This window comes from Cyprinodon tularosa, unplaced genomic scaffold, assembly GCF_016077235.1.
Source record: "Cyprinodon tularosa strain WSP-4 unplaced genomic scaffold, ASM1607723v1 ctg878, whole genome shotgun sequence".
Classification (NCBI taxonomy): domain Eukaryota; kingdom Metazoa; phylum Chordata; class Actinopteri; order Cyprinodontiformes; family Cyprinodontidae; genus Cyprinodon; species Cyprinodon tularosa.
In genome coordinates this window covers 213,952-241,724 of record NW_024039649.1, presented here as the reverse complement: position 1 = coordinate 241,724, position 27,773 = coordinate 213,952, and the positions used below count along the sequence as shown (strand labels likewise).

At 38.2% G+C, this 27,773-nt stretch overlaps 1 protein-coding gene across 2 annotated transcripts; it reads right to left on the bottom strand.

The window, feature by feature from the left end:
* Positions 1–27,189, bottom strand: glyr1 (glyoxylate reductase 1 homolog (Arabidopsis)). Of its 2 annotated transcripts, XM_038273574.1 has the most exons (16): positions 27,083–27,189; positions 22,604–22,640; positions 20,998–21,077; positions 20,766–20,904; positions 18,363–18,473; positions 15,585–15,668; positions 12,601–12,654; positions 10,198–10,248; positions 10,042–10,115; positions 9,869–9,968; positions 8,743–8,853; positions 3,794–3,895; positions 3,558–3,720; positions 3,268–3,447; positions 3,070–3,194; positions 1–1,005 (listed from the first exon to the last, which is right to left on the bottom strand). In XM_038273574.1, the coding sequence occupies exons 1-16, from the start codon at positions 27,118–27,120 to the stop codon at positions 931–933; spliced, it is 1,524 nt and encodes a 507-aa protein (XP_038129502.1). In that variant the 5' UTR covers positions 27,121–27,189; the 3' UTR covers positions 1–930. The 2 variants fall into 2 exon arrangements, with proteins under 2 accessions (XP_038129502.1, XP_038129503.1); XM_038273575.1 differs by lacking the exon at positions 15,585–15,668.
* Between the last annotated feature and the right edge of the window lie 584 nt (positions 27,190–27,773).

Here is a 27,773-nt window from a genome sequence, read left to right as displayed (position 1 = left end):
ATGTGGAGAACGCTGCGTTTAAAAGCAGAACTCAGATTTCCTCAGAGTGTGAGGAGAAAAGCGCCGTCTGATTCCCGCGTCTGCAGGGACGTGGTCAGGAAGCGGCTTTAGCTTCACGGCGTGAAAGCAAACCCCTGCAGCCCGACGCGTCCGCAGTCCATTCACCGCCAGATAAAGGTCGTCCCACCAGTTAAAGGTTTCAGTTCACAGACGTCTTTTTCTTCAGCTCATTGCTAAACTCGTTTCCACTGTGGGGATTTCTTCATTAACTCATCTCTAAAACACAAAACAAACCCGGATCTAGGAAAACCCTCCCCGAACCCATCAGAAACCCAAACCCAGGTTCTGGTGGTGATAGCTTTTAGCGCAGTTTAAGGCCCCTACACAGCTGTGGCTCCGCCCTCACAGACCCCATCCGCTCCGGTCACGAGCACGCGGCGCCGAGAAGACCAAGAGGGAAGATAAATAAATAGAAATACTTGAAGGGGTTCAGTTTTAAGGCAATGCAGTGGTTCTTGGTGGTTTCTGTTTCGCTTTTCTTGACAGTAAAAACGTCAAAAGAAAGGATTACACTTAAAATGCACACATGGGCAAATTAAAATAAAAGGGTTTAGCTTGACGTGTGGCGCGGAGCTCCTGCCGCACGGCGGACTGCTGCGCCACACAAACCCAGGACCGCCGCCGCCGCAGCACGGATGCAGAACCCATCGGAGGAGTTTCCTTCCTTCCTTCCCAGTGCAGTCTGTGCAATGCTCCAGGTTGAAAACAAAGCAAAGAAAATCCCAGACTGGCCAGTATGGGGGAACAACATGGCTGGCACTGGGGCATATGAAATAAAAACCACTGGAATTTAAAACAGGAACTCATTAGATGACAGAAGAGAGAAATGATTAAAGACTGCGTGGTCCAGAGGATGGGTGGCCTCTCCCTCTAGTGAATGTAGGCTCTGTAGACTGCAGAGATGTCGTTGTCTGACTGGTCCAGTGCTTTTGCCCTCTTGTAAACCTGCAAAGAGACGGTAGAGAGTGAAGAACGAGCTCCACCGAACAAAAGAAGCTAATTTATCATCAGGTCCAGCTGCTCCTGCTTCAATGCTGAGGCGCAGACTGACGCGTTTCTGCAGGGCTCCATGGGAGCCATGTGTTCAGGTCAGCTCATTCTGCTAGTGTTGCTATGATGAGACTTAGGCAGCGTGAATCAGTAACGCACCCTGCTGGACGGCTGCTCTCATAGGGAGTCAAATTTGTTCCATTATTGTTGCAAAGAAGACATTCGATAAATGGAAATTCGAAACAAATTAAATCCAACAAGAAACTTTTAAAAACATTTTAATTCAGGAAAAGATTTTACATCTTTGCTTTTCTCAGATTACATTTTTTTTTCTTTTTTTTGTAATACAGGTTTGCCGTTTTAATTTCCTTTTTAAAGATTGACATTTTTGAATTTCAGTTTTTCAAATTGCCTTCTTTTCAAATATAATTTAGCAGATGAGATTCTTTTCCCTTCAAACTAGTGCTGTCAAAATTATCGCGTTATTATCGCGTTAACGCGAGGCCATTTTAATGGCGATAATTTTTTTAACGTGAGATTAACGCTATGTGGTTTTATGGTACAATTTTCCAAGTACATCCCGCTGCAGCCTGCGGGAAGGCGGGGCTATTTTCCCCCAGTCTATTAATTTTCCATATGCTTCGAGAGCGGAGCTCCTCAAGGGAAAAAGACGCTCATACACTGGGTGGCGCTAGTGCCTTTTCTTTAAGCCCCACCACCAACAAACAAGTTTAGTGTCTGGTAACTAGTAGCAACCTGAAATACGCTGAGAAAACAGATTACTGAGGTGAAATGGAATCTGCTACGGCACTCTTGCCGTCTGTGTACGCCACAGGTCAGTATCGTGTGTGTGTGTGGGTGGGTGGGTGGGTGTGTGTTGTCATTTTTGTTAAGACGTTGAAAAGTAACTTTCTAGAACATAGACTACCTCCATCTAGTGATGTCGGTCTATTGATTTTGATGTATTGATTGAAAATTGTTCATTATTATCTTGGTTAATTAACATCTAATGTTAACTGTACTACATTTTATAGCAGTAGGGTAAAATGCTTGTCTTTGTTCAAAAGACTGTATTAACTGTAAAGACTGTCTTTTACATCAGCCTGTTTTCAGGGCCTTTTTTTTGGCTACATATTTGTTATTTTTTGCTACATGCCTCCCCATCTTCTTGCCATATGTTTCTATGGCATAAATCAGTATCTGTGACCTGTTTTCATTTAAAAAAAAAAAGAACATTGGCACAAACCTAGCCTGTATGTATTTTTTGTATGTCATCGAGAGTATTTAAATGATTTTCAATCAGAAAAAAAATGTGTGATTAAAATGCGATTAATCGCGAGTTAACTTAGGCATTGATGCGATTAATCGCGATTAAAAAAATGTAATCGATTGACAGCACTACTTCAAGCCCAATCAGACACTCACTTTCATCAGCAAACGGCAGACCAATAGAAACGTGCCTTTGCTCCTCACCCCAGAGGAAGTCCCGCCCCAGAAGAGATCTAAACATAAAACTCAATCTACAAAACAGAATTTTGAAAAAAAATAAATAAATTTGATAAAAAAAATAATTTGAAAAAATAAAAAATCTGTAAAGAAATATTAGTAATATATATATATATATATATTTAAAATGATAAATGTAAAAAAATGTGAAAAAAACATTTCAAATAAAAATAATTAGAAAAAAAATCTGAAAGAAAAAAAAAATAGCATAGTTCTTAAAAAAAAATTTTAAGTTAATTTCTGGATTGCATTAGTAGCATTTCCATTTTAAAAAAAAGTGTTTTTGCAACAATAATGGAACAAAATTCCCCCCATACTCCACTTGTGTGAGGACCAATGCGATCGGAGCAGAGCAGCGGATAACCAGCGACCAACACGCTTTAAGGCTCGTGGATTCTTTGGACCACAGAGCAGCAGTCCGGTTCTGGTTCTGCTTCGTCCGTTTTTTATTGTCATGAGTTTAAGCTTCACGCTTTGAAGTGAGTTAGTGAAAACAGAGCAAACAGGAAATACCTCATTGGCTGCTGCAGCCATTGGAGTGGGATGGTTGGCCATGTCGCCCATGGAGATGGCTAGCCTCAGGTCCTTCTGAATGTGTTTCAAATAGTAGTCTGGTTTGAAGTTACCTTGGAGGATATCTGGGAGAAACAGAATACATCTCATGCTGCTGCTAACTGGACTTTATGCAGAGGCCGCCTTACAGACACTTACTCTGACACTTCTGGTCCACGAAGGTGCTCGCCATCTGGCCCTGGGACAGGATGTCCAGGAAGGTCTGCTGTGATTGGCCGGTGGCCTGAGCCAGGGTGAGTCCCTCTGCGATGGTGGCCATGAAGCTGCCCTGGACCATGTTGAGGATGAGCATCATCCTGGCTGCATTTCCCGCTTCACCTGGAGACACCCCGAGGTTTTAGCTCCAGCATCAGCCTGGCCAGTTAATCTCCCACACGGGAGGACCTGATCTGATGATTCGCAGCAGCATTCTTCACACTCCTGCTTACCCAGGAAGAAAGAGGTCTTGCCCATGGCCTGGAAGCAGCTGCTGCAGTCCTCATAGACACTCCTGTCGCCTGCGGCCAGGATAACCAGCATCCCATCATTGGAGAGCTGCTGGCTTCCTGCTACCGGAGCCTCCAGGAATCGCCCCCCCCGCGACGTGATCACCTGATGTCCAAACAGATCTGTGAATAAATCTGTCCCGGCGCAACACCGACTGCTTCTGACGGCGGGATGCTACCTGGGACAGCTCTGTGATGGTTTCTGGATCTACGGTGGACATCTCTATGTAGCATTTGCCTGGTCTGATTCCCTGCAGAACTCCACTGGGACCCAACACCAGCTGCATCAGATCAGACAGTCAGTCATCACACACCTTCACATCTAACACGCAGTTTAGATTTGATTTTACTGTGTTAAATACCAGAATAAGGTCATAACAATATGAGAATAATGTTACAACAATAACCTCATATTACGAAATAAATTCATACTATTAAAATACAGTCGTAAATTTTACGGGAATAAAGTCGTAATATCACAAAAATAAAGTCACAACATTATCAGAATAAAGTCATAATATGAGAATAAAATCATATTAAAAGAATAACATGTTAACATTACAAAAATAAAGTTAAGTATTCTCTTATGTAAGAGAATTTATGAGAAATTCATAATATTATGAAAATAAAGTCTTAATATTACAACAATAAAGTTGCATTTTATGATAACAGAAGCACTTTCTTCCCTAAAATAAAGAATGTCGAGCATCTTGTGAAGTTATACTTTGGCGTCGGATAGCAAATCAGGAAATGTGATGTATGTGTGTGTGTGTGTATATATATATATATATATATATACACAGATGCTAATCGGCACATGCTAAAAACTGGTTGTGGTATGAGGACTTCATACTAGAAAGTTTTCAACATTATTCTCAGAATTTTAAGACTTTGTTATTGCTGCGATCTGATTCTTGTAATATTACAACTTTATTCTCATATTATTATGACTTAATAAAGTTACTTTATTCTCATAATGACGTAATAAAGTTACTTTATTCTCATAATGACGTAATAAAGTTACTTTATTCTCATAATGACTTTATAAAGTTACTTTATTCTCATAATGACTTTATAAAGTTACATTATTCTCATAATGACTTAATAAAGTTACTTTATTCTCATAATGACTTAATAAAGTTACTTTATTCTCATAATGACTTAATAAAGTTACTTTATTCTCATAATGACTTAATAAAGTTACTTTATTCTCATAATGACTTAATAAAGTTACATTATTCTCATAATGACTTAATAAAGTTACTTTATTCTCATAATGACTTAATAAAGTTACTTTATTCTCATAATGACTTAATAAAGTTACTTTATTCTCATAATGACTTAATAAAGTTACTTTATTCTCATAATGACTTAATAAAGTTACATTATTCTCATAATGACTTAATAAAGTTACATTATTCTCATTATGACTTAATAAAGTTACATTATTCTCATTATGACTTAAAAAAGTTACTTTATTCTCATAATGACTTAATAAAGTTACATTATTCTCATAATGACTTAATAAAGTTACATTATTCTCATAATGACTTAATAAAGTTACTTTATTCTCATAATGACTTAATAAAGTTACTTTATTCTCATAATGACTTAATAAAGTTACTTTATTCTCATAATGACTTAAAAAAGTTACTTTATTCTCATAATGACTTAATAAAGTTACATTATTCTCATAATGACTTAATAAAGTTACATTATTCTCATAATGACTTAATAAAGTTACTTTATTCTCATAATGACTTAATAAAGTTACTTTATTCTCATAATGACTTAATAAAGTTACTTTATTCTCATAATGACTTAAAAAAGTTACTTTATTCTCATAATGACTTAATAAAGTTACATTATTCTCATAATGACTTAATAAAGTTACATTATTCTCATTATGACTTAATAAAGTTACATTATTCTCATAATGACTTAATAAAGTTACATTATTCTCATAATGACTTAATAAAGTTACTTTATTCTCATAATGACTTAAAGTTACATTATTCTCATAATGACTTAATAAAGTTACATTATTCTCATAATGACTTAATAAAGTTACATTATTCTCATAATGACTTAATAAAGTTACTTTATTCTCATAATGACTTAATAAAGTTACATTATTCTCATAATGACTTAATAAAGTTACATTATTCTCATAATGACTTAATAAAGTTACATTATTCTCATTATGACTTAATAAAGTTACATTATTCTCATAATGACTTAATAAAGTTACTTTATTCTCATAATGACTTAAAGTTACATTATTCTCATAATGACTTAATAAAGTTACATTATTCTCATAATGACTTAATAAAGTTACTTTATTCTCATAATGACTTAATAAAGTTACTTTATTCTCATAATGACTTTATAAAGTTACATTATTCTCATAATGACTTAATAAAGTTACATTATTCTCATAATGACTTAATAAAGTTACATTATTCTCATAATGACTTTATAAAGTTACATTATTCTCATAATGACTTAATAAAGTTACATTATTCTCATAATGACTTAATAAAGTTACATTATTCTCATAATGACTTTATAAAGTTACATTATTCTCATAATGACTTTATAAAGTCATTATTCTCATAATGACTTAATAAAGTTACATTATTCTCATAATGACTTTATAAAGTTACATTATTCTCATAATGACTTTATAAAGTCATTATTCTCATAATGACTTAATAAAGTTACATTATTCTCATAATGACTTAATAAAGTTACATTATTCTCATAATGACTTAAAGTTACATTATTCTCATAATGACTCAATAAAGTTACATTATTCTCATAATGACTTAATAAAGTTACATTATTCTCATAATGACTTAATAAAGTTACATTATTCTCATAATGACTTAATAAAGTTACATTATTCTCATAATGACTTAATAAAGTTACATTATTCTCATAATGACTTTATAAAGTTACATTATTCTCATAATGACTTTATAAAGTTACATTATTCTCATAATGACTTTATAAAGTCATTATTCTCATAATGACTTAATAAAGTTACATTATTCTCATAATGACTTTATAAAGTTACATTATTCTCATAATGACTTTATAAAGTCATTATTCTCATAATGACTTAATAAAGTTACATTATTCTCATAATGACTTAATAAAGTTACATTATTCTCATAATGACTTAATAAAGTTACATTATTCTCATAATGACTTAATAAAGTTACATTATTCTCATAATGACTTAATAAAGTTACATTATTCTCATAATGACTTAATAAAGTTACATTATTCTCATAATGACTTTATAAAGTTACATTATTCTCATAATGACTTTATAAAGTTACATTATTCTCATAATGACTTTATAAAGTTACATTATTCTCATAATGACTTTATAAAGTCATTATTCTCATAATGACTTTATAAAGTTACATTATTCTCATAATGACTTTATAAAGTTACATTATTCTCATAATGACTTTATAAAGTCATTATTCTCATAATGACTTAATAAAGTTACATTATTCTCACAATGACTTAAAGTTACTTTATTCTCATAATGACTCAATAAAGTTACATTATTCTCATAATGACTTTATAAAGTTACATTATTCTCATAATGACTTAATAAAGTTACATTATTCTCATAATGACTTTATAAAGTTACATTATTCTCATAATGACTTAATAAAGTTACATTATTCTCATAATGACTTAATAAAGTTACATTATTCTCATAATGACTTAATAAAGTTACATTATTCTCATAATGACTTAATAAAGTTACATTATTCTCATAATGACTTAATAAAGTTACATTATTCTCATAATGACTTTATAAAGTTACATTATTCTCATAATGACTTTATAAAGTCATTATTCTCATAATGACTTAATAAAGTTACATTATTCTCATAATGACTTTATAAAGTTACATTATTCTCATAATGACTTTATAAAGTCATTATTCTCATAATGACTTAATAAAGTTACATTATTCTCATAATGACTTAATAAAGTTACATTATTCTCATAATGACTTTATAAAGTTACATTATTCTCATAATGACTTAATAAAGTTACATTATTCTCATAATGACTTAATAAAGTTACATTATTCTCATAATGACTTTATAAAGTCATTATTCTCATAATGACTTAATAAAGTTACATTATTCTCATAATGACTTAATAAAGTTACATTATTCTCATAATGACTTAATAAAGTTACATTATTCTCATAATGACTTAATAAAGTTACATTATTCTCATAATGACTTAATAAAGTTACATTATTCTCATAATGACTTAATAAAGTTACATTATTCTCATAATGACTTTATAAAGTTACATTATTCTCATAATGACTTTATAAAGTTACATTATTCTCATAATGACTTTATAAAGTTACATTATTCTCATAATGACTTTATAAAGTCATTATTCTCATAATGACTTTATAAAGTTACATTATTCTCATAATGACTTTATAAAGTTACATTATTCTCATAATGACTTTATAAAGTCATTATTCTCATAATGACTTAATAAAGTTACATTATTCTCACAATGACTTAAAGTTACTTTATTCTCATAATGACTTAATAAAGTTACATTATTCTCATAATGACTTAATAAAGTTACATTATTCTCATAATGACTTAATAAAGTTACATTATTCTCATAATGACTTTATAAAGTTACATTATTCTCATAATGACTTAATAAAGTTACTTTATTCTCATAATGACTTAATAAAGTTACATTATTCTCATAATGACTTAATAAAGTTACATTATTCTCATAATGACTTAATAAAGTTACATTATTCTCATAATGACTTTATAAAGTTACATTATTCTCATAATGACTTAATAAAGTTACATTATTCTCACAATGACTTAAAGTTACTTTATTCTCATAATGACTTAATAAAGTTACATTATTCTCATAATGACTTAATAAAGTTACATTATTCTCATAATGACTTAATAAAGTTACATTATTCTCATAATGACTTTATAAAGTTACATTATTCTCATAATGACTTTATCCTGGTATTTCTCTAGCCTGGCCCTAGTACTGCGTGCTACACATCCTCTCAAAGCCTCAGAGAGATACTCACATCCCTGGCAGCTTTGGGGTCTGACACACATGAGAAGGTGATGTCACACATGGAGGCCACCTCTGCAGGGGTCCGGCCTAACCTGGCCCCCTCCTGGATGAACAGGTCGCACTGAAGCACAGCAGAGGACGGATCAGGATCAGACGGGTCCATTCAGCACTTCGTACCAAATCCTGCTCTAAACATTTTACTGGACCATCAAAATACATTTGACCATTTACCCACATTCTTAGAAGTTAACATTAGCCATGCTAGGCTGTTTGCCAGCTAACGCTAACTACTCCAGATCTGACGTGCCGTGGTTAACCTTAAAAAACGTATCATTTCATTTCAATCGTAGCGACTCTGTCCGCAGTCAATCTCCCAAAGCTACAGATCTGATGATGTTTTACCGAGAGGAGGGACAGGAGAGCGTGGAAAACACAGACTGAAAACGCTCTGAACGCAGTTAGCTGCACCCAGTTACTGTTAGCTGAAGTAAATCAGCGGAAAGGGGGAAAAAAAGCGGAAATTGCCCAAAGTATATGTTGACATGTCCACAGCAGTCCTTCAGAAAGTTACGCCAGTGCATTTCCCCCACTACCGTTATTCAACTACGACAATGGAAACTCTGTTTAGCTTCAATCACACCTTTAACAGCTGCCTCAATATAATAATGCACTATTTTTCAACTCGGCATATTGTAAAAAAATAAATAAATCCTTTATGTGATGAAAACTCATCTCCATAAAACGAAAAAAAAAAAAAAACTTCAGGTGTTTAAAGAAATGGCTGCTTATTATCCGTCCTCTTTAGCTTATTAAACGATAATTTGCATCTCCGTTTTAAATTAAGCCATTGAACATTTACTTTAAAGAGTCAAAACATCGGATCTTACTCTGCATGCTTTCTTTGAAATCTATTTCTTTAACATTTAGAACCTAAAGGAAAAAAAATACTCTAAGCTTTAATTGTAAAAAGATGCTGAACAATCTGAGCTTTTGGCTTCATTTCCAGTGCATCTCTGCTCCCGTTCCTTTCAATCAGACATCAAACCCAGGCCTGCTCACCAGTTGTTGCTAAATTCTGCTGCGTCCATCTAAAAGCAGGAGGAGATGCAGACGCATCTCTTGGGCTTCAGCCGTACCTTTTCTGCGGTGCGATTCCACACGGTGACGACGTGGCCCATTTTCAACAGGTTGGAAACGATGCCGCTGCCCATGAGGCCGAGGCCCAGGAAGCCTATCCTGCAGGGTGAGACCATGGTTGATATAAACCGTACGGAGCAGGTGTGGAAGCGGTCTGAAAATGAGAGCGAACCTTTTATCTGTGGGCGTGATGCTGCCGTTGATGGCTGTACTGTCTGCTGCTTGGATAGAAGTGGAACCTGTGACCTGCGCCATGAAAGCACTCGTCAATACCGCAGTAAAGAAGAGCTCCACTTACTTCCTGTGGGAAATTCAACACGTCCTTTACCTCTTCGATGATTTTCAGACGCTTGCTGATGGGCTCCATGGATGACGCTGGCTGTGGGGAAAAAAAACAAAACAGAGCTGTTCATATGTTCATGTAGAACGGCTCCTTGTGGAGTAAAGGTGTCAAAGTTCGCTCTGATCTTTGGATTTTATAGAATGATGTGGAACAGCCTCCTCAGGAGCATTTGGGATGAACTTCAACTCTCTTTGATTCAGCGGCTAACAGGGCAGAATGTTACGCTAAATGACGGGGCTGGCACTGGTATTCAGAACCTTTACTCAGATAGCCCTACATTAAAACCCAGTTACACTGTTGCCTTTGGAAGAAAACTAAACCCGCTTTAAACGTGGGTTCTTAGTCATGTGAGGTATACCGTGGGGGGGAAATGCAGTGACCCCCAAATTCCACATCCTCCGTCAGCACTAGGGTTGTCAAAAGTATCGATACTGAAAAAGTATCGATACTGAAACGTTGTATCCGGATACAATACTCGTTTTCAAAAGTATGGATACAGCGCTTCCACCAGTGGCACCTAAGCAGTCATTCATCTAAAGTGCAGAATAGAGGAAAATGCACTTTCAGAACACTGTGTGATTGAATAATTCTACGCACTTTTCAGTTTCAGAGTTTTTTTCTGTAAGAGGTGCAGCTGACCGGTTTGGCTAGTGTTACTGTTATGTTTGCAAAGCATAGCCATGGAAGGAACACTTAATTTTAGTTTTATATCAAGCTTGCTTAATATTGTGCACAGCATACAACCTTTATTGTATTTATTTATTAATGAGAATATTTCTGTAGAATTTTGGAGTCTTTGTTTTTATCCTCGTCGTATCGAAAATGGTATCGAGTATCGAATATTTTCCTTAGTATTGGTATGGAGTTGAAAAGTTTAGTATCGTGACAACCCTAGTCAGCACCCCGCTTATGTACATCGTGCGGCCTACTTGTCTGTCATGTTAAACAATGACAGCTGTTCCACATCTAGGGCTGGGTACCGAACATCGGCTCTTTTATGGTACCAACCGAAACGCTTCGGTTTTATCAAAAGTAGTAGTATCAAAGCATGCCTCTCCCTTTAGTGCCAAGTTTCGGTGATTGGTAACATTTAACGTGATTGCGTCATCCAGGAAAAATACATAGGTGGTCACGCCTAACGCCAGGGTTCATGTGTATCTGTTGTGTACTGGTTGTGAGCGTCGTGGAACCCCTTTAAAAAGCCAACCAGGTCGAAAGTGTGGCTTCACTATGCCAATAGTGCGCAATGCAATATATCGTGCGCGGGATCAATTTAAGAGAGGAAAGTTGCTCGGTGTTTGACTACAAGAAGAGCGGACCGCAGCCGGCGCCACCATCCTCTTCTCAGCAGTTTGTCGGCAGTGCAAAGCCGGAGCGGAGTGAATAAAAGTATCAACCACCAGACTCCGCCTCATCAGAGAGGACGGCGCCGTGTCTGGGATTACTACAGGCAAGCTAATGTTTATTAGCGTTACTGCAACTTTTCTATGTCTGCTTCTGTCTCCTTGAACCCCAGTGGGCCTCAGCAGATGGCCGCTCACACTGAGCCTGGTTCTGCTGGAGGTTTCTTCCTGTTCAAAGGGAGTTTTTCCTCTCCACTGTCGCTACAAGCATGCTTAGTGTGAGGGATTGCTGAAGAGTCAATGAGTCGATGCAATCAGCTGGTTTTCCTTAGATAGAAAACTGTGAATCAATCTGACTGGATGATCTGGTTGAATTATCTCTATAAAGTGCCCTGAGATGACATGATGTGAATTGGAGCTATAGAAATAAACTGAATAGAAATCTCATGTTTTTAATCTATGAACATTCTCTATATGTTCTGGTTTGAGACGCAGGACAGACTCGTTAGGTAGAGCTTTATTTTATAGAATACTCTGATGGCTTATTTATTTTTAAAAACTTTTCATCATCAGTCCAAGTCATTGTTTTAATCTGTGTAGCATAGAGATGGAATATAAAAAAGATCTGCACAGATCTGCCCATCCTGGCTGGTCAGAGCCTCTCTATACGCAGTCAGTGTGACATGGAAGAAAATCAGAATCAGAGATTAGAAAGTCAGAGGCAGCCGGTGTGTTCAGGCCTTAAGTTTAGGTTCAGGTTGGGTGGTAGACGGTAGCTTTAGGTTACTGTCAGTCAGGCCAGAGAAAGGGAAGAAGGTGACTGAAACCCAAAGGAAGGGAGTCGGTCCTCACTACGACAGCAGGGTTAGGATTATGAAAATGGAAATATGTGATCAGAGCAAAGCTCTGCAGAGTAATGGGATGGTTGGACAAAAGCTTCATCTTTTATATATTTGTTCTGTTAAAGCCCAACTAAAGAGCTCAGGCAGAAGGGTGTGAATACTTCTTATAAGGCAAAGTAAAAAAAAAAAAGGAAAATTCTTACCTTTTCAGACTGGCTAAGCAGGAAGTGATGGAAATGTGGGTCATCCTTGACGGGCTGTAAGGAGAGAGATCTCAGTGGGAAAGTGTTTCTATGAACCCAGAACAGTCGAGCAGAGACACAAAAACCCCAAACGGTTCAATCAGTGAAAACATGTCGGATTAAATCTTAACGTCCTGATTGGTCAGATTTTCATACCAATATATTTTGAAAGGGATTCAGGAGAAAAGGCAAACGGCAGCTGAGAGGCGGAGCTCCGTGTGTGTAAAAACTGAGACCCCGGTTCCAATCAGCGTCCAGCAGGTCAACTAGAACCACTTCCTGTTTGGGTCCCAATCAGATCAGAACCAGAGGAAATCTGCATCATATGTTAAAATAGTTTACAGTTTCTGTTCGCTGCATTATTCTAATGAAAGGCTGTTTCTATTATGTCAGGTCTTTTTGGTGTTTGATGCAGATCATTTCACCTACGGAGGCAAATCGTTATCATATTTCAAATGAAAAAGCATTTCTAGAAAACTAAACCCAGAAATGCTTTTTCATTTTAAGAATGTAGCTGCATTGTTTGACTCATTAAATTAGTCATCAATCCTATTTGCATTTGCATTTTCATTTTCAAATTTTACATTTCAAATAGAATTTTGGTTTGTATTTGCTGGGGTACATTTTGAAAAATAAATCTCAAATATCTTTTTCTTTTTCATTTTAATTAAGTAAAAGGATGAGCGGTGTTAAAGAAGAAAATGAAAATGCAAATAGGATGATTGATTACTAATTTTATTTATGAGTCAAATAATGCAGCCAAATTATTAAAATGAAAAAGCATTTCTGAAAATGCTTTTTCATTTGAAATATGGCAACGATTTGCTTCCATATTTACCAACCTGCTCCAAAGGGAATCAAATCCACAGTTTATTTAATGCCCTAATTTCATTTAATGGTTTATTTTTAGATGAGTTTTGCGGGGCTGCCAATGTCCTCCAGTGAGGGGAAATGGATGCTTTAGTTCAGGAGGAAAAAGCCATATTGTGCTCCAGCATCAGCTCAGCACTGAGACGCTGTAGGTACCAGATCTGCTCGGGGCCCTGCACTTTCTTGTCACATCATATTATTGCAACGACATTCACACAAACTGTATTGCACCAGCTTCTTAAGAATCAGATCGCTTCTGGAGTCTTTACATATTGTTCTCCATATTTGCCCATATTTTATGTTTCATTGGCGATCTAAAGTAGATCTAAAGTCTAAGTAGCTGAAAATAAAAAACAATTATAGTGTTGAATGAAAGTCCTGCCTTCTAAGACGGACTGAGCTCTGCTATTTAACAAGGTGACAAAAAAAGTTTTTTTTATTACCTTCTGAGAGCAGACGAAGACAAATGGAACATCTAAAAATGATTTTCAAAGATTTTAGACAAAAACAGTTATTCTACTTGCTGTTGACAGAGTTAGAAGAACTAAATTTCCTTATAGCCTGTTGGTATTTAAAGCTACAGTGTGTAATTTTCAGCGACATCTAACGTCCAGACTGCAGACCACAGCAACATGAACATCTCCCCCCCACCGCTTCTCCCCCCCAACAGTACGGCGAGCGTTACGGGACAAAATGTCTTCCACAACGTCCGCATCACCTACCTTCTCAAGTGATGAGGTTTGTTTACATAGATAATTTTAATACTGTCATCTACTGTTCAGTACCGTCTCAGTTCATCTCTCTCAACTTGCCGTAGTTATTTTCGAGCGTAATTGGCGATCTGGCAATCGCTAGTTTGTTGGCTCTGCGCTGCCGTAGCGCAAAAATGTCTGCCTCCATGGCTGCGAGACCCGCTCCTATGTAATTATAAATAACAAATTCTAAGGCGACGCAAATATTAAGGTTAAGAGGCTGAGCTCGTAGATGATGATAAATAACAGTTATGTATAATATATTACATTTATGACTGTATATCCCTGTAATTATTACACACTGTAGCTTTAAAGGAAAAGTCGCTCACATTCAGAATTAAAACTTCTGAAATAACTCTTTTTTTCCACTTTTCCCCGATGTATTCCAGCATCCAGCTGCCATGCACGTGGGCATTGTCAGTTTCACTATAGCTCTGGTGAATTTCAATGGTGAAGTCCTCTGGAAATCTTCACTAATTGTTGTTGATTGCAGATGTGTCTAGTAGTTCCCATTGATTTAGCTTGCAAAGCGGGGAGAATGGCGCTAGGCTAACCGCACGGTGACGTCACTGCTGGAAGATGGCAGGAGGGAGGGGCTACTATATTTGGGAAAAAATGGCCGCTCCCAGACTCAATGATCACGACGAAAATTATAGATTAATGTTAAATTAATTCAATTACCACGAACGTATTAGTTTTAGGTATAAATAATGATCCATCTACTGAGCACAGCTTGCCACAGCGCTACCTACCTCTATATCATCATATCTTTGTTCACGTTAACAGATTTTTTTCAGCTTTGTTTTCAATCAGGTAAAACTTCATCCGTTATTAGACACGCTAACGCTACAGTTGCTTTTAACTCGACCCGCAGACGCTGCATTGTTATCGTTTTCAGGGTAACCACAGTGTTTTACATCATGTGGCAACGTTCAGCCACTCGTAGCGTAACGTCTCTGGCATGAAGCAGGACCCGAGCAGATCTGGTTCCTACAGCGGCCCACAACTTCAGAAGCCGTCTGCTCCAGAGCTTCAGTGGGGGAAACTGGACCCATGTCCCCGCTCTCACATTGTGCTTCTTTTTTCCTCATATTAAACCAATCAGGACGGTTCATTTCAGGCCAAATGTTCTAAAAACCATCCGGCCGTTCACTGACCGTCTCACAGCACAGACACCCAGCAAACAGCATCAGCGGTCAAAGGTCAGAAGGGAAAGGTCTGCAGTCGGTGATTTGAAGCCAAAGTTAGGGTTAAGGTCAGGTAGAAAGACAGCAAGGCAGGGCAGGCTGATAGCAGGGGGGGGGCAGGGAGGGGTTCACCTACACTGCTTTCCCATTTGAATCCTGAACCAGGTTCGGCCCCCAGCCTCTCAATAGCAGACGGCTCAGGGTCAGATTCAGTTAAGTCCTTAAGGAGGAAAAAACAAACATGTTCACCTTTAAAAATCAAAGAAAAGGCTGAAACTGAACGGATGTTTTCTTTATGGGAACGGCTGGAAGGCAGGAACACCCCAAACCCGCCTGAATGACGGAGAACGGATCCTCCTGGTTAGACGACACTACGGCTGAAAAGATCGTTAACAAATTTAGTAATCGATCGATCGTTAACTGGAGTACAGAGACTCTAAAACATACCGTAACCCGTTATAGGAAGCTCAGAGAAATACTTTGAAAACCTAAATTTTAAGCTAGTAGTGTTATCCAGGACCAGAGCTTATTACCTTTGTAAAAATATGGATATTTTGATGGCAAAAAATTAACTCATAACAACAAAAACACCCAACTTGCCCGAATTTATTAAGAAAAATAACTAAAAGGTTTCTATAAGAAAAGAAAAACATTTGTTTTGGTCCAACATAACCTTAGAGGCATTAATGCCGATACTGGCACTGACATTTTTTAGTTTATAAACCTAAATATAATTGTTAACTAGACTTATTAACTTTTAAATTAGCTTTTTTCCTTTTTTAACCTTTTTCCCAACTTAATTTCCTGCTACATGTACCGCCATGTAGCAGGATCTTTGCTGAATGGCTGGATATAGATCTAGTGCTTCTAGACCTCACTAAGTGGGGGGGTAATGCATCTGATCAAAAACTTTAAATGGCCTTTAAAGGGTTTAACTGATAGAGAAACCCACTAAGGAGTAATTATATAAAACTTCTAAAAATATCTTCATATTTTGCATTTAAGAAAAAAAAATCCATCTATCAACAGGATTGATCCAGAACTCCACCAGTGGAAAAGTTTTAGTTTCATACTGAAAAAAAAAAACTTCTTTAAGGAACCTTTTGATATCACATTATTAATCAATCAATAAAATAATCATTAGATGCAGCCCTAGACAATTTAAGAGCTCCAACTGATAATCAGAAGCTAATCTTTACTAAAATCAGCTTCACATCCAGTAATGGGATCAAATTTCCTTAAATCACACTGAATTCTATAAAGATCTACTATAACCTCAAGGTTGTTGGATTTATTAATCTAAAAATATGTTTGATGATAGGAAATTCAGGAGTCTAACACTTTCATCCCGCTGCTGGACGGGGTGTAGCTGAAGACGACGACGCCTTCTCTCCTGAAGGAATCCGTCTGCGCTGGAGGAAAGACGACCAAACAGTCCTTCTAGAGCTAAATGAAAACGACTTTTTAAAAGCAACATTCCCACTTTATCCTTCGTCAACATTATTTTCTCCATTCTTTAATAAGCTGTTCTCTGCTGAAGTTCCTTCACTGTAGCTCACAGCCACATATAGTGAGTGATGGACCAAGTACTCAGCAGTACTACTTCAGTAAAAGTATTGATACTCGTCATCAAATCTTACTCAGCTACAATTAAAAGAACTCAGTCAATAATCTACTCAGGTTGAAGCATTGAAGTACTCACCTTTGATAATATTCGAGTATTCAAAAGTACATGCATTTTAAAGCATTTGAGCATTAAAAAAATGCAAATTAAATCTTCCCATTTCAGAAAATTTCTGTATAAAATTAGAACCTGTAACTGTCAGAAATCAAGTGATGTACTGATGCATAGACCCACCTGCTATAGATTCTACACCACCTGGAAAGAAGTTCAGCATAAAAGGCCACAGAAATAAGGACATATTTAGATTATGATTTGTTATTTAGAAACAAACCAAAAAGAAAACAGAGTCTTAATTCTCCTCATTCTTTCACTATAGAATAGAGCTTAAAGGTTGAATCTATGACTATAAAGAAACTAGAACTCTGATCTGAGACTCATCCTACTGAACAACTTGGCCACATGGTAACAACTAACGCCTTAATAAATTATAATCTAGTAATAATATCTGCTCTGAGTTTCTCTCATCTGTGGAACGTGAATAAATCTTCAGATCAGTGGCGTCCAGATTCAGTCCTGAGGGCTGCTGTCCGCCATGATGGATGAAAAACAGCAACAGAGGATTAAAAGCTAAGATGAACAGAAGGAACGAAGAATTAGCAGCTTCCTGGAAACTAAAGCCTCCAAAAAAAAGACGCAAATAAACTAAAGATACTCAAAAAAGTACTTAAGTACAGTAATGAAATAAATCTACTTTACTTATTATTCTATTCTAGTCACTGACTTGATTTCGCATCGCCAACAAAAGATTTGATTTTTCCACTTCATTTGCAGACAAGACGGCGACCAAATGACACCAACCGGCCAAAACCGAGCCGCCTGCCTCCCTAAATTCGCCACCGTCGCTCCACTGCAGATTCGCCCTCTACAGAGATAACGTGGGAATCCTCTGCGTTGGTGAAAACGCAGCTTTAGACGCAGAGGCTGAGTTTCCCAGACCAACAGGCTGTTAACACGCCAGCAGTTCAATGGTCTTTAATGTCTAACAGAGACTTAACTGGAACCGATGAACTAAAATAAATTTGTGTCTATAAATGATTTTTTAGGGTTTTATTTGGCCGAATCTTAAGGAACACTGTAAAGCTGAAGTGAGACTGACTGTGGATTAAGAAACCAGAGTGAGAACGGCCCGATTCACACCAGCTTTTCATAGGAAACAGACGGTGTTTCACTGAAACACAACCAGAAACCGGAGGAAAATATTTTCTCGAGCAGACATGAAGTCCAACTAACCGTTTCTGACGGGTCCTTCAACGCGCTGAGATCCTCGTCATCTTCTTCTAGAATCTTCAGCGGCTTGTTGGAGGTTTTTTTGCCTTTTGATTCTCCTTTACTGTCAGAGTTCTGCCAGAAACACACAGACATTTTACACGTCCATCCAAAGCTTTTAAGAAGATTTAAAAACCCGACTTTAGCTGCTGCAGAACTAGTTCAACCTTTGAGCTGCTGTGGGTTCGCAGACCAGCAGAACTGATTTTTACGACAGATGGAAAACGACGCAACTTTGGGAATCAGAAAAACCATTCTGCGTTTTTTTAACGCAACAGGAAACAAAAATCTGGAAAGTTCGGCACATAAACACATTCAGAGTATTCATAAACTTATTCAGGGGAACCTGAAACCCCGTCTCTCCTCTTTAGGGGTCTAAAGCCGAGTACACACTGTACGATTTTTAGCCGTTTTCAGGCCAATTCCCAGCCTGATGGTGCGTGGTGTAGCTGTACAGGGGCTAACGAGGGGCGATCAGCCTCCAACGACCACCCCCCCATCAGGAATCGGAATGAGTGAAATTGAGTTCTTTCTGTCAAACTGACAGACCGTAGTAGCCACGTTTGCTCAGCCATGTCTTTGTCCAAATATGTCGTCTTCTTTTCTTTTTAGGGCTTTCAGCACTAAATTGCACAAATATCCAAGGCAGCGCGTTTCACTCTAGTGAGCCTCATGTTCCTCTTCTACTCGTTTGGCTTCCAGATAGACGAGTCTGAGTAGCGCCATCTCACTGCGGAGCTGAGTCCCACCTGGTTTTTAGATGTACAGTGCGAGCAGATAGATCGCATCAGAGCGTCGGGTCGCACAGCTTGAGAACAAACATGGTGAGCTGGGAACTTCTAAACCCTGCGGTTTAGTTGTACAGTGTGAGCTTGTAGCTGTGTTCAAAGTTTTAAAACATCGTCCAGTGTACGCCCAGCTTAAGATACAGGTGTGGACTTTGACTAGGCCCGTTGGACGCATGTTTACAGTCTTTGTCCAGCTGGAAGTTAACATCAACCAGAAAGTTCTGTTCTGGAAAACGGGACAGAAAGCTGAGGGTTCTTCCACCTGAGCTGTGGATCACTGCAGCTCCTCCAGAGCTACCACAGGTCTACTGCCTGCCGCTGCCATCAGTGCTCTCCTTGTCCAGCCTGTCATGCTAGACTGCAAGTGGTCCAATGATGGACCGGAACCTACTTTAAACTGGACCAGAACTTCCTCCCTGGTGGTTCTGCTGGGATTTATAATCCGATTTCGCTCTAAAGAAGCTAAGAGAGCAGAACCGGGGCAGCTGCAGCTGGATCCATTCATTTCATTGAGGTTTGTCTGTTTCTCAAGGTTTATTTAGGGATTTAGCAGTAAGGGGGCCGAATGTTTTAGCTGCTCTTAAATTAATTTCTAAAACCTTTTTCCCTTTTAGTTGCTCTATGATACCAAACATTTTAAAGGAATAGTACACCCAAAACATGATTAGCCTTCATTTTCTACTCACCCCCATGCTGAACAACACTGTGGAGTACTTTTTTGATATCTCAAATGCATCTGGAGATCTGGGAGGCTTCTTGCTCTCTGCTGACATTCAAATAATGGAGGTCTATGGCGCCCGAGGCAGAAAGGTCCATAAAAGTCCACAAAAAACGTGTCAATATTCCTCCATACTGCTCGTCCAATGTATTCCAAGTGTCCTGAGTGGGTAGCATCCAGAATTTACTCGAAACTAAGTCATTTAGAATGTTTTTAGAGCATAAACAGTAGTGTATAGGATTTCCTGAAAGCGCGCACATGCGCGCTCACGAGTCTACGGAAGCCGGCAGACCAAACCAGATGAAAGTGCGCATTCAGCTCGGCAAAGAACTCATGCTCTTCCTCAACACTGAAGTCCTCAGACATTTTTCTTTCGTTGTTTCTTTCTTTGCACAGGTAAACAGCACATTTCTTCTTCTACGCTTGCATTATCGGCAGAGCAGACGCTGAATGCGCACTTTCATCTGGTTTGGTCTGCCGCGGTTTCCGTAGACTCGTGAACGCGCTTTTAGGAAATCCTATACACTACTGTTTATGCTCTAAAAACATTCTAAATGACTTCGAGTAAATTCTGGATGCTACCCACTCAGGACACTTGGAATACATTGGACGAGCAGTATTGAGGAAAATTGACACGTTTTTTGTGGACTTTTATGGACCTTTCTGCCTCGGGCGCCATAGACCTCCATTATTTGAATGTCAGCAGACAGCAAAAAGCCTCCCAGATCTCCAGATGCATTTGAGATATCAAAAAAGTACTCCAGAGTGTTGTTCAGCATGGGGGTGAGTAGAAAATGAAGGCTAATCATGTTTTGGGTGTACTATTCCTTTAAGTGTAACTTAAGTGTAACTCTGAGTTACCTGATCTTTCCCTTTGGCTTTCTTCAGGTAGTCTTCCACGGCGTCCACTGCCTGCTGGAACCGTTTTCCTTTGTTGATCTTGATCATCTCTTCTTTGTGGGCGTGGTAGGGCTTCAGCTGCTCCACTTTGATCCAGGCGCTGCTCAGAAACAAGAAGCACAAACTCTGACATGTGGTAAAGGATGAGAAGCAGGGAAAACATCGGAGCAGCTACGGCGGGGCTTTAACTCACTGGTCCTCAGTTCCAAAGAATTTCACAAAGTGGCATTTTTTGCCCCTGGGCTTTTTCAGGTCCTTGGGGGGGCTTACTATCTGAAAGAGAATTATTTTCCCAAATACACATATGTGATTCAAACATGCACAGTACAAGATTCACCAAAGTATTTCTGCTCCATAAACAACTATAAATGAAATTAAAAAGTGCCAGTGGTCTTTAAACTCCACTGCTTTTGTGTGTGGATTTATGAGACTTAAAGCAGGAGTGGTTGGCCACCAATCACAAAGCTCCATTGTATAAGCCAATCACCAGAAGGCATGCCACGTGGGATGACTTAGCCCCAGATTCCACATCCTCTGTCACCCCCCCGCTCACGAACATCGTGCGAAGACCTTGTGCATTCATGTTAAACAATGTGAACTGTTTCACACCCACCGCTACTCCTCAGAACGTCTCCTAGGGCCCTATAAAATCCGTTTTATTTTTCCCCAAATTCAGTTATTTCCGTTTTAATTTTTGAAAATGCAATTTTTTTTTACCTTTTACTATTATTTCAGTCGTAAAAAGAATGTGCTTTTAATGTTAATGATTAAAATGTACACAAATAAAATAGGAATGACCTTAAATTTATTGAGGTAAAAAAACATATTTACTCAGTTCTTTTACTGCATGATGCAACATAACGCTGCACTCTAAGTACTAACACAATATTAATGGTTATGAACCAATGCTTATAAATAAAAGTGCCCCATTATCTTTTTACTCAGTACTCCTGAGTTATACAACTAAAGCGGACTTTATCATCATGTAACAGACAAAAACTTTTGATCAAAAGTTACTGAAACAAGTATTCAAGTTGTAGGACTAATCCCTGTGAGCTAACTTTCAATGGAATCAATGGAATGTTGAGAAAACATGCAAAACAATTGTTCCCCTGACACGTAAAAGTCACGAGGGAATGGCTCGGCTCTGTACTCAAGGCTTAGTGTCGTGTTTCTCAACTTCTTCGCCGAAAGCGGAGTTGTGGAGAGCCGTGTCGCCTTTTTTTCAATGTTTTGATGGGGGAGGGTGAGCGGAAATGACGGAGCGGGAGGCGTTGTGTCGCCCAGATTTGCGTCCCCCGGTGTGCATTTGCCCCCGACGTACGTTCTTCTCCCACACATAAACAGAATTTCATTCCAAATGTAGAAATCCCGCGTTTACACTAGATTCTGCGTAAATTTGCCAATTCTGCGATTCCGCCCGCGATTCAGTGATCGCGGAAATTATAGGGCCCTGGTCTCCATCCTTCACCATCAAAATATGGAGCTGAGCTATTTTTATGCTCCACTCCGGCCAAGTGCAATCGCACCAAACAGGAAAAAGAACGGCGAGAAGATCCGTTTTGTCAAATTAAGATATAGTAACGACAGATCAGTAACTACAGCTTAGAGCAGAAGTCGGAGCAGAGCAGGATGGGAAGAACTGTGGAGGATGTAGACTTTGCTTTGTGCAGGCGGTCTGGAGGATCTGGATGCAAGTCATCCCATGTGGAGTGCTTTCTTGTGATTGGTTTATACATAGGAGCTTTGTGAGCTCCATAGTTCTTTGCTTTTTAAAGCTATTCGGGGTTTTCTCTTACCTTTCCTGGCCATGGTGGGTAACGGCCCAGCTTGCCCCTGAAATAACACTTAACGTTAGCATTAGCTCAGCTGCAGAAATGTTTGAAAAACAGAATCAAAAGGCTGCAGTATCACATGCAGCACAATCTGGGCTCTGAGAGTAAAATGCTAAACATTTATAGCTTCAGATTAGCTAACATCTACCCTCCCCTAAACTGGACGCTTAGCTTAACCAACATTCGCAGACTCATCAGCACCGCTGCCTTCACCTGCTAGCCATTGTTAATGCTTTGTTTGAGTCGTCAATAAACGTTTCTTTTGTTAAAACTGAGACTGATGAACCGTTTGTTATCATTGTGTCTACGGCTGAAACAATTAGTTCGAAATAATCGATTATTGAAATAATCAAAAAACTAATTCAGTAATTGATTAGAGCATATAGTAAAACATGCCTTTAGTTGCCAGAGCGACCCACTTAGAGCAGCATTTATACTATAATACTTAAACTCCTCAAGTAGAAACGTTTTTGTTTCACCGGGTTTAATTTCATAGAAAATCCTCTTTAAGGAACATTTAGCTTTCCGATTATTAATCCATTCATCGAAATAATAAGCAACAAATTAATTGGTTTGTAAAATCATCATTAGTTGCAGCCCTAATTGTGTCAATTTATCATATATATGGAGAAGGAAAAAAGCAACATCGCCATGAAGAATCAGGCATCGTCAGACTGATGTCGAAATAATCAGAATCACCCTGAAAAAAAAAATTTATAACTCGATATCTAACATTTACCTCCTGATTAGGATTGTTGTGGCAATTAAAGTGCAAATTTAAATTAGCTGTGTTTGCATGTGCAAACTTTCGCCGATCCGATCTAACTCTTGGTTAATCGGAAGTTTAAAATCTGTGTTTCCATGGACACCAATAAAATCATGCAATCTGATGTGTGAAAACACGTACCGAGCGTTTGGTCAGATTAAATTATTTAATGAGCAGAAGCAGCTAGATTTCTGGAAACGTTTTAGAGGCAGAAGAAGCTGCCGCCTGTTTGTAAACAAACCGGTAATCTTCAGCTCATCCGCTGCTGCAGCCTCTCCATTTTTCTTTTTCTCTGGTGCTTCAGTCGTGTCTGTTGATGTAGTTTTTTCCACTATGGACCTTCGTTATATCATCCTTTTGCTATTGCTGGTCATTTTAGTGAAGTTAAGGGCTCAGCTGTACCGTATGCTAACGCTGATTAGCTACAGGGCAGGATAGGATCTTGATCCACACATTATATTTAGGATGAAGGTTAGCAAAGAGAGAAAGGTCATGTTGATGTACATCCATCAGCAGAGGAGATTATCCTAATTGATAAAAAAAAAACAACTCTCAATTTGAATGAAATTTCTTTCCGAATCGTATTTTAATAATCTTCCATCTGACATGTTTACATTAAAAACATTTTAGATCTGATCGAGCCTTCCGTCCCATTATTTCTGTCCATGGACAAAAATCAGTTTGCTCTTGATTTGTTTTAGTTTTTTTTTTTTTTTTTTTTTTTTGCCACAGTAAAATTTTTCAGGCCATCAAAGAAAGCTGAATATCAGACAAACACAACCTGAATGAGCAGAAAAGGTTATTCTAAAATATGTTTTCATTTGTTTTCACTGGGATCTGGGAGTGGAAACTGTCCCCGAACCCTGGCAGCTGGTTGGCCTCGTTAGCAGAGGATCACGAGGTGTTTATGAAAACTGGAGTTGGATATACGTCACAGATATTAACGTAAGGAGGGAGTATGAACAGCCGCATTCAATCCTGGTTTTCACCACCTTTAAGTTACACAGTGTTGATTTAACAGACACTCTGTGCTCCAAGCTAACTTGGGCATATGCCGATATCGTTATTAAAGCACAGAAAAGTTTGAACAAAATGACAGAGCTGCACAACGCCAGCCTTTCTCTTTGGCTGCAGGGATAAAAAAAACATTCCAAGCAGCAATTATACCCAAATGATTGAAATCGTTTTTCTGTTTGGGATCACAGCAAACACAGAAACCCTGAAAATAAGTGGCCCATGTGGTTATTTTGGTTTAATCGAATAAATTCATTATTTCCATGTCAACAACAGAGTTAAAAGAGAAAGCTGCTCTGGCTGACATCCCACGTTTAGACGTTTCATAAAGAGCTAACACAGTCTGGTAAAGTGTTTTTCTTTATTTTTTTTAGTTTAAAGTCTTTGAAATAAAACTTCAGAGAAAGAATCAAGCTTTTTTTCCCCTGGTTTTATGAAAGCCCACCTGCTGCTGCAGACTGATGCCTCGCTAACCCAGAAACAGCCACAGACAGTAACGGTGTGAAAACCTACAGCGCTTCACTGGTAACAATGCAACGCTGTTTTTAAACCACAGCTGGATGAGCTGCAGGCAGAACATCTGGATAGAAATCCAACTAACCAACCTCCAAAAATTATCTTAGGACATTTTTAGAGCCAAATGTATAAAGAGAAAGAAACTAAACAGAAAATAATCAGGGGTGGATTTAGGAAATTTGGGGCCCTAGGCAAAGACAGGCAGGGGGCCCTCTGAACTGAGAAGACAACACATCAAACAGCCCCATTCTCCAGATAGAGAAATGTTAATAGAATAGACATCCATTATCTGTTCTAGGTTGTGTCCCTCTCTTCTTGTCCCTTTTCTTCTTGTTTTCCTCTCTATGTTTTGTACTCAGCTGACTTTTCATGCCGTCTCTAAAGGAATGAACGATTTTTTCCAAGCACTAAGCTCACTTAGCTGATTGCTCCTTCCTGTGTTTCTAAAAAGGCCAAAGTAAATAACCCAGTCCTTCTTTTCACTGTAGACAAGCCATGATCTGCTTATCTGTTCTCCATTTTTCATTTGGATGAAATAATAGCTGCATGAATCATGACAGCAGACAAGATAGAGGAGAGCAGGAGGCGGGGTTACCAATCTATTTGCTCTGGAGAGCAGAGTTCGCTGCTTTTAGATGTTGTCTCCAAAGTCTCCAGTAGCAGAAAAAAGTCTCTAGATTTGGCGCCAGGAGCTTTTTAGAAATCAAAGTGCTAGAGGGGTCTGAAAAGTGGCTAAATATAGCGACTAAAGCGCTAAGTTGGCAACAAATTAGTTTTCAATTAGTTTGCTGCTGTCTGTTTGGACCTTTCTGAACATGTGCAGCAAATGGACTGATCCAATATGGTGGACACTGGTATTATAATATTAATATTATAAGAGTTCTGATGGCATTTTTATCAAAAACATAATTAATGTGCACAAATAAGGAATAGTTGTATTAACCATACATGTAAACAGAGTTTTATGGGCCCCCCAGGAACTTGGGGCCCGAGTTAACTGCCTAGTATTGCCTAATTTTTTTCATTAGGCAATAATATGTTATATATTAGTTATGGGTTTTCAAACTTTATGTGTGTTCTCATTGTAAACTCGTGATGCTGTTTTTACTCCAGGTTAATATAGTTCAGGTTTCTTATAACACCCAAATAACAAATTAATCCAGAAACATCCATAAAAACCAGAGGGAGATTCTTCCCGGTTTTTGCTTTTAACAGATCTCTGTCAAAGAGGCCTTAGAGCTAAATGTAATAGATGTGTTTGTTTTGGTGATGAGGACTGATTCATTTGTCCCACTGGAAACTAGTTGTGTACAAAACGTGTTTGTAGAAGGCTGGTCAAAGTCTGCCAGTTTCACAAGGCCGTGTCTGAGTTCATCCGGATTGTTTTCATAAAACCCTCTGCAGCTTCACATTAGTTAACATCTAAAGGCCTTGGATTCCTACAAATATAGCTTAACTTCTCCAGGAAAACGATAACAGATTATCCAGGCGTCTGAATAAAGGAACTCTGAGGGTGGAGAGGAGAGTTCAACAGAGGCCAATGCTGTCATTTAAGCAGCATGTGATCAACTGTGGTCGCTAACCCACTGCGTTATTTAATGGAGAGTAAATAATACGTGTTTTATGGTTTAATTCCCTGTATGCAGTTAGAAGGGCAATATCACCAAACAGCTAAAGAGGCTGTAAAATAAACCCGAGCTAACGCGGAGTTAATAACACGGAAGCCGAGCAGGCTCAGAGCCAAACGACATCCGCTGGGGAAAAGAAGCTCTGATGCTAGCAGAGCTAGCTCAACATGTCAACAACAACAACAACTAAAAACTCAAACCCCGAGCTTTATAAATCCAACAACTGTCTGTTTTTCAAAGCACACAGCATCTGTGTGACAGAGGGAGCTGACTATGAGACATTTCAACGCTGCTTTTAGAAGTTTGGCTCGCTGACTGGGAGCTAACGGCAGCTAACTGAGCTAGGCTAGCAATTTGTTTGGGTTGAACACCAACTGCCCAAAAACCCGCTTCCTCTCTACTTAGTAACCTCTGATTACCGCGGTCTGGCTGTGGGGATTCAAACTAGCAACTATAACAGCCTGGTAAACAGTTTAAGCCTAAAAAGAAGAGTTTAGTTGTGTTTAAAGGTCTTCTCACCACACTAGATCCCCGATCCTGAGATGCACCGCCGCCATCTTTCAACTTAAATAAAACGTCGCACTGAATGAGAGGAAAAGACGCCACACACCCACCGGAACTCCTCCTCCCTGCGTGTGTAACACCCATCCTAGTCCCCCAGGCTGATTCAACAACCGAACAACATAAACACATATTATACTGAATGAAAAATACGTTATTATAACCAGAAATATGAGATGAAAAGCTCTGAAATCACAGATGTTTAAAATGTTTCATACTTCACTTAATTAATTAACTAGAGTAATATGTTATGATAAGTAAAATAATGTTGAATGCTTTGTTAGTAAGTTTCCTCTTTTATGTACAGTGCTAAACATGTTTATTGAAACCAAACAGATGTTCAAAAAGTCAAATGATAATAATAAATAATAATAAAATAATTTTAGTATCAGTCAGAGTCTGCTTTAATCACTCAAAACCCAGAAATCTGAGATAGATGCACTTTGTCTCATCTATCATGAGACAAACATTCATCCAACATCCATCTTCCATCCATTCTCCATCCATCCAACCATCCATCCATCCATCCATCCATCCATCAATCCATCTGACATCCATCCATCCATCTTCCATCCATTCTCCATCCATCCATCCAACCATCCATTCATCCATCCATCCATCCATCCATCCATCCATCCATCATCCATCC

Excerpts from the sequence above, each read along its gene's own strand:
- glyr1 (XM_038273574.1), bottom strand. The coding sequence starts at position 27,120 with ATGGCGGCGGTGCATCTCAGGATCGGGGATCTAGTGTG. Across the intron at positions 22,641-27,082 it reads AGGATCGGGGATCTAGTGTG|GGGCAAGCTGGGCCGTTACC; the intron begins GTGAGAAGACCT and ends GTGTTATTTCAG. Across the intron at positions 3,195-3,267 it reads CGTGGACCAGAAGTGTCAGA|ATATCCTCCAAGGTAACTTC; the intron begins GTAAGTGTCTGT and ends TGTTTCTCCCAG.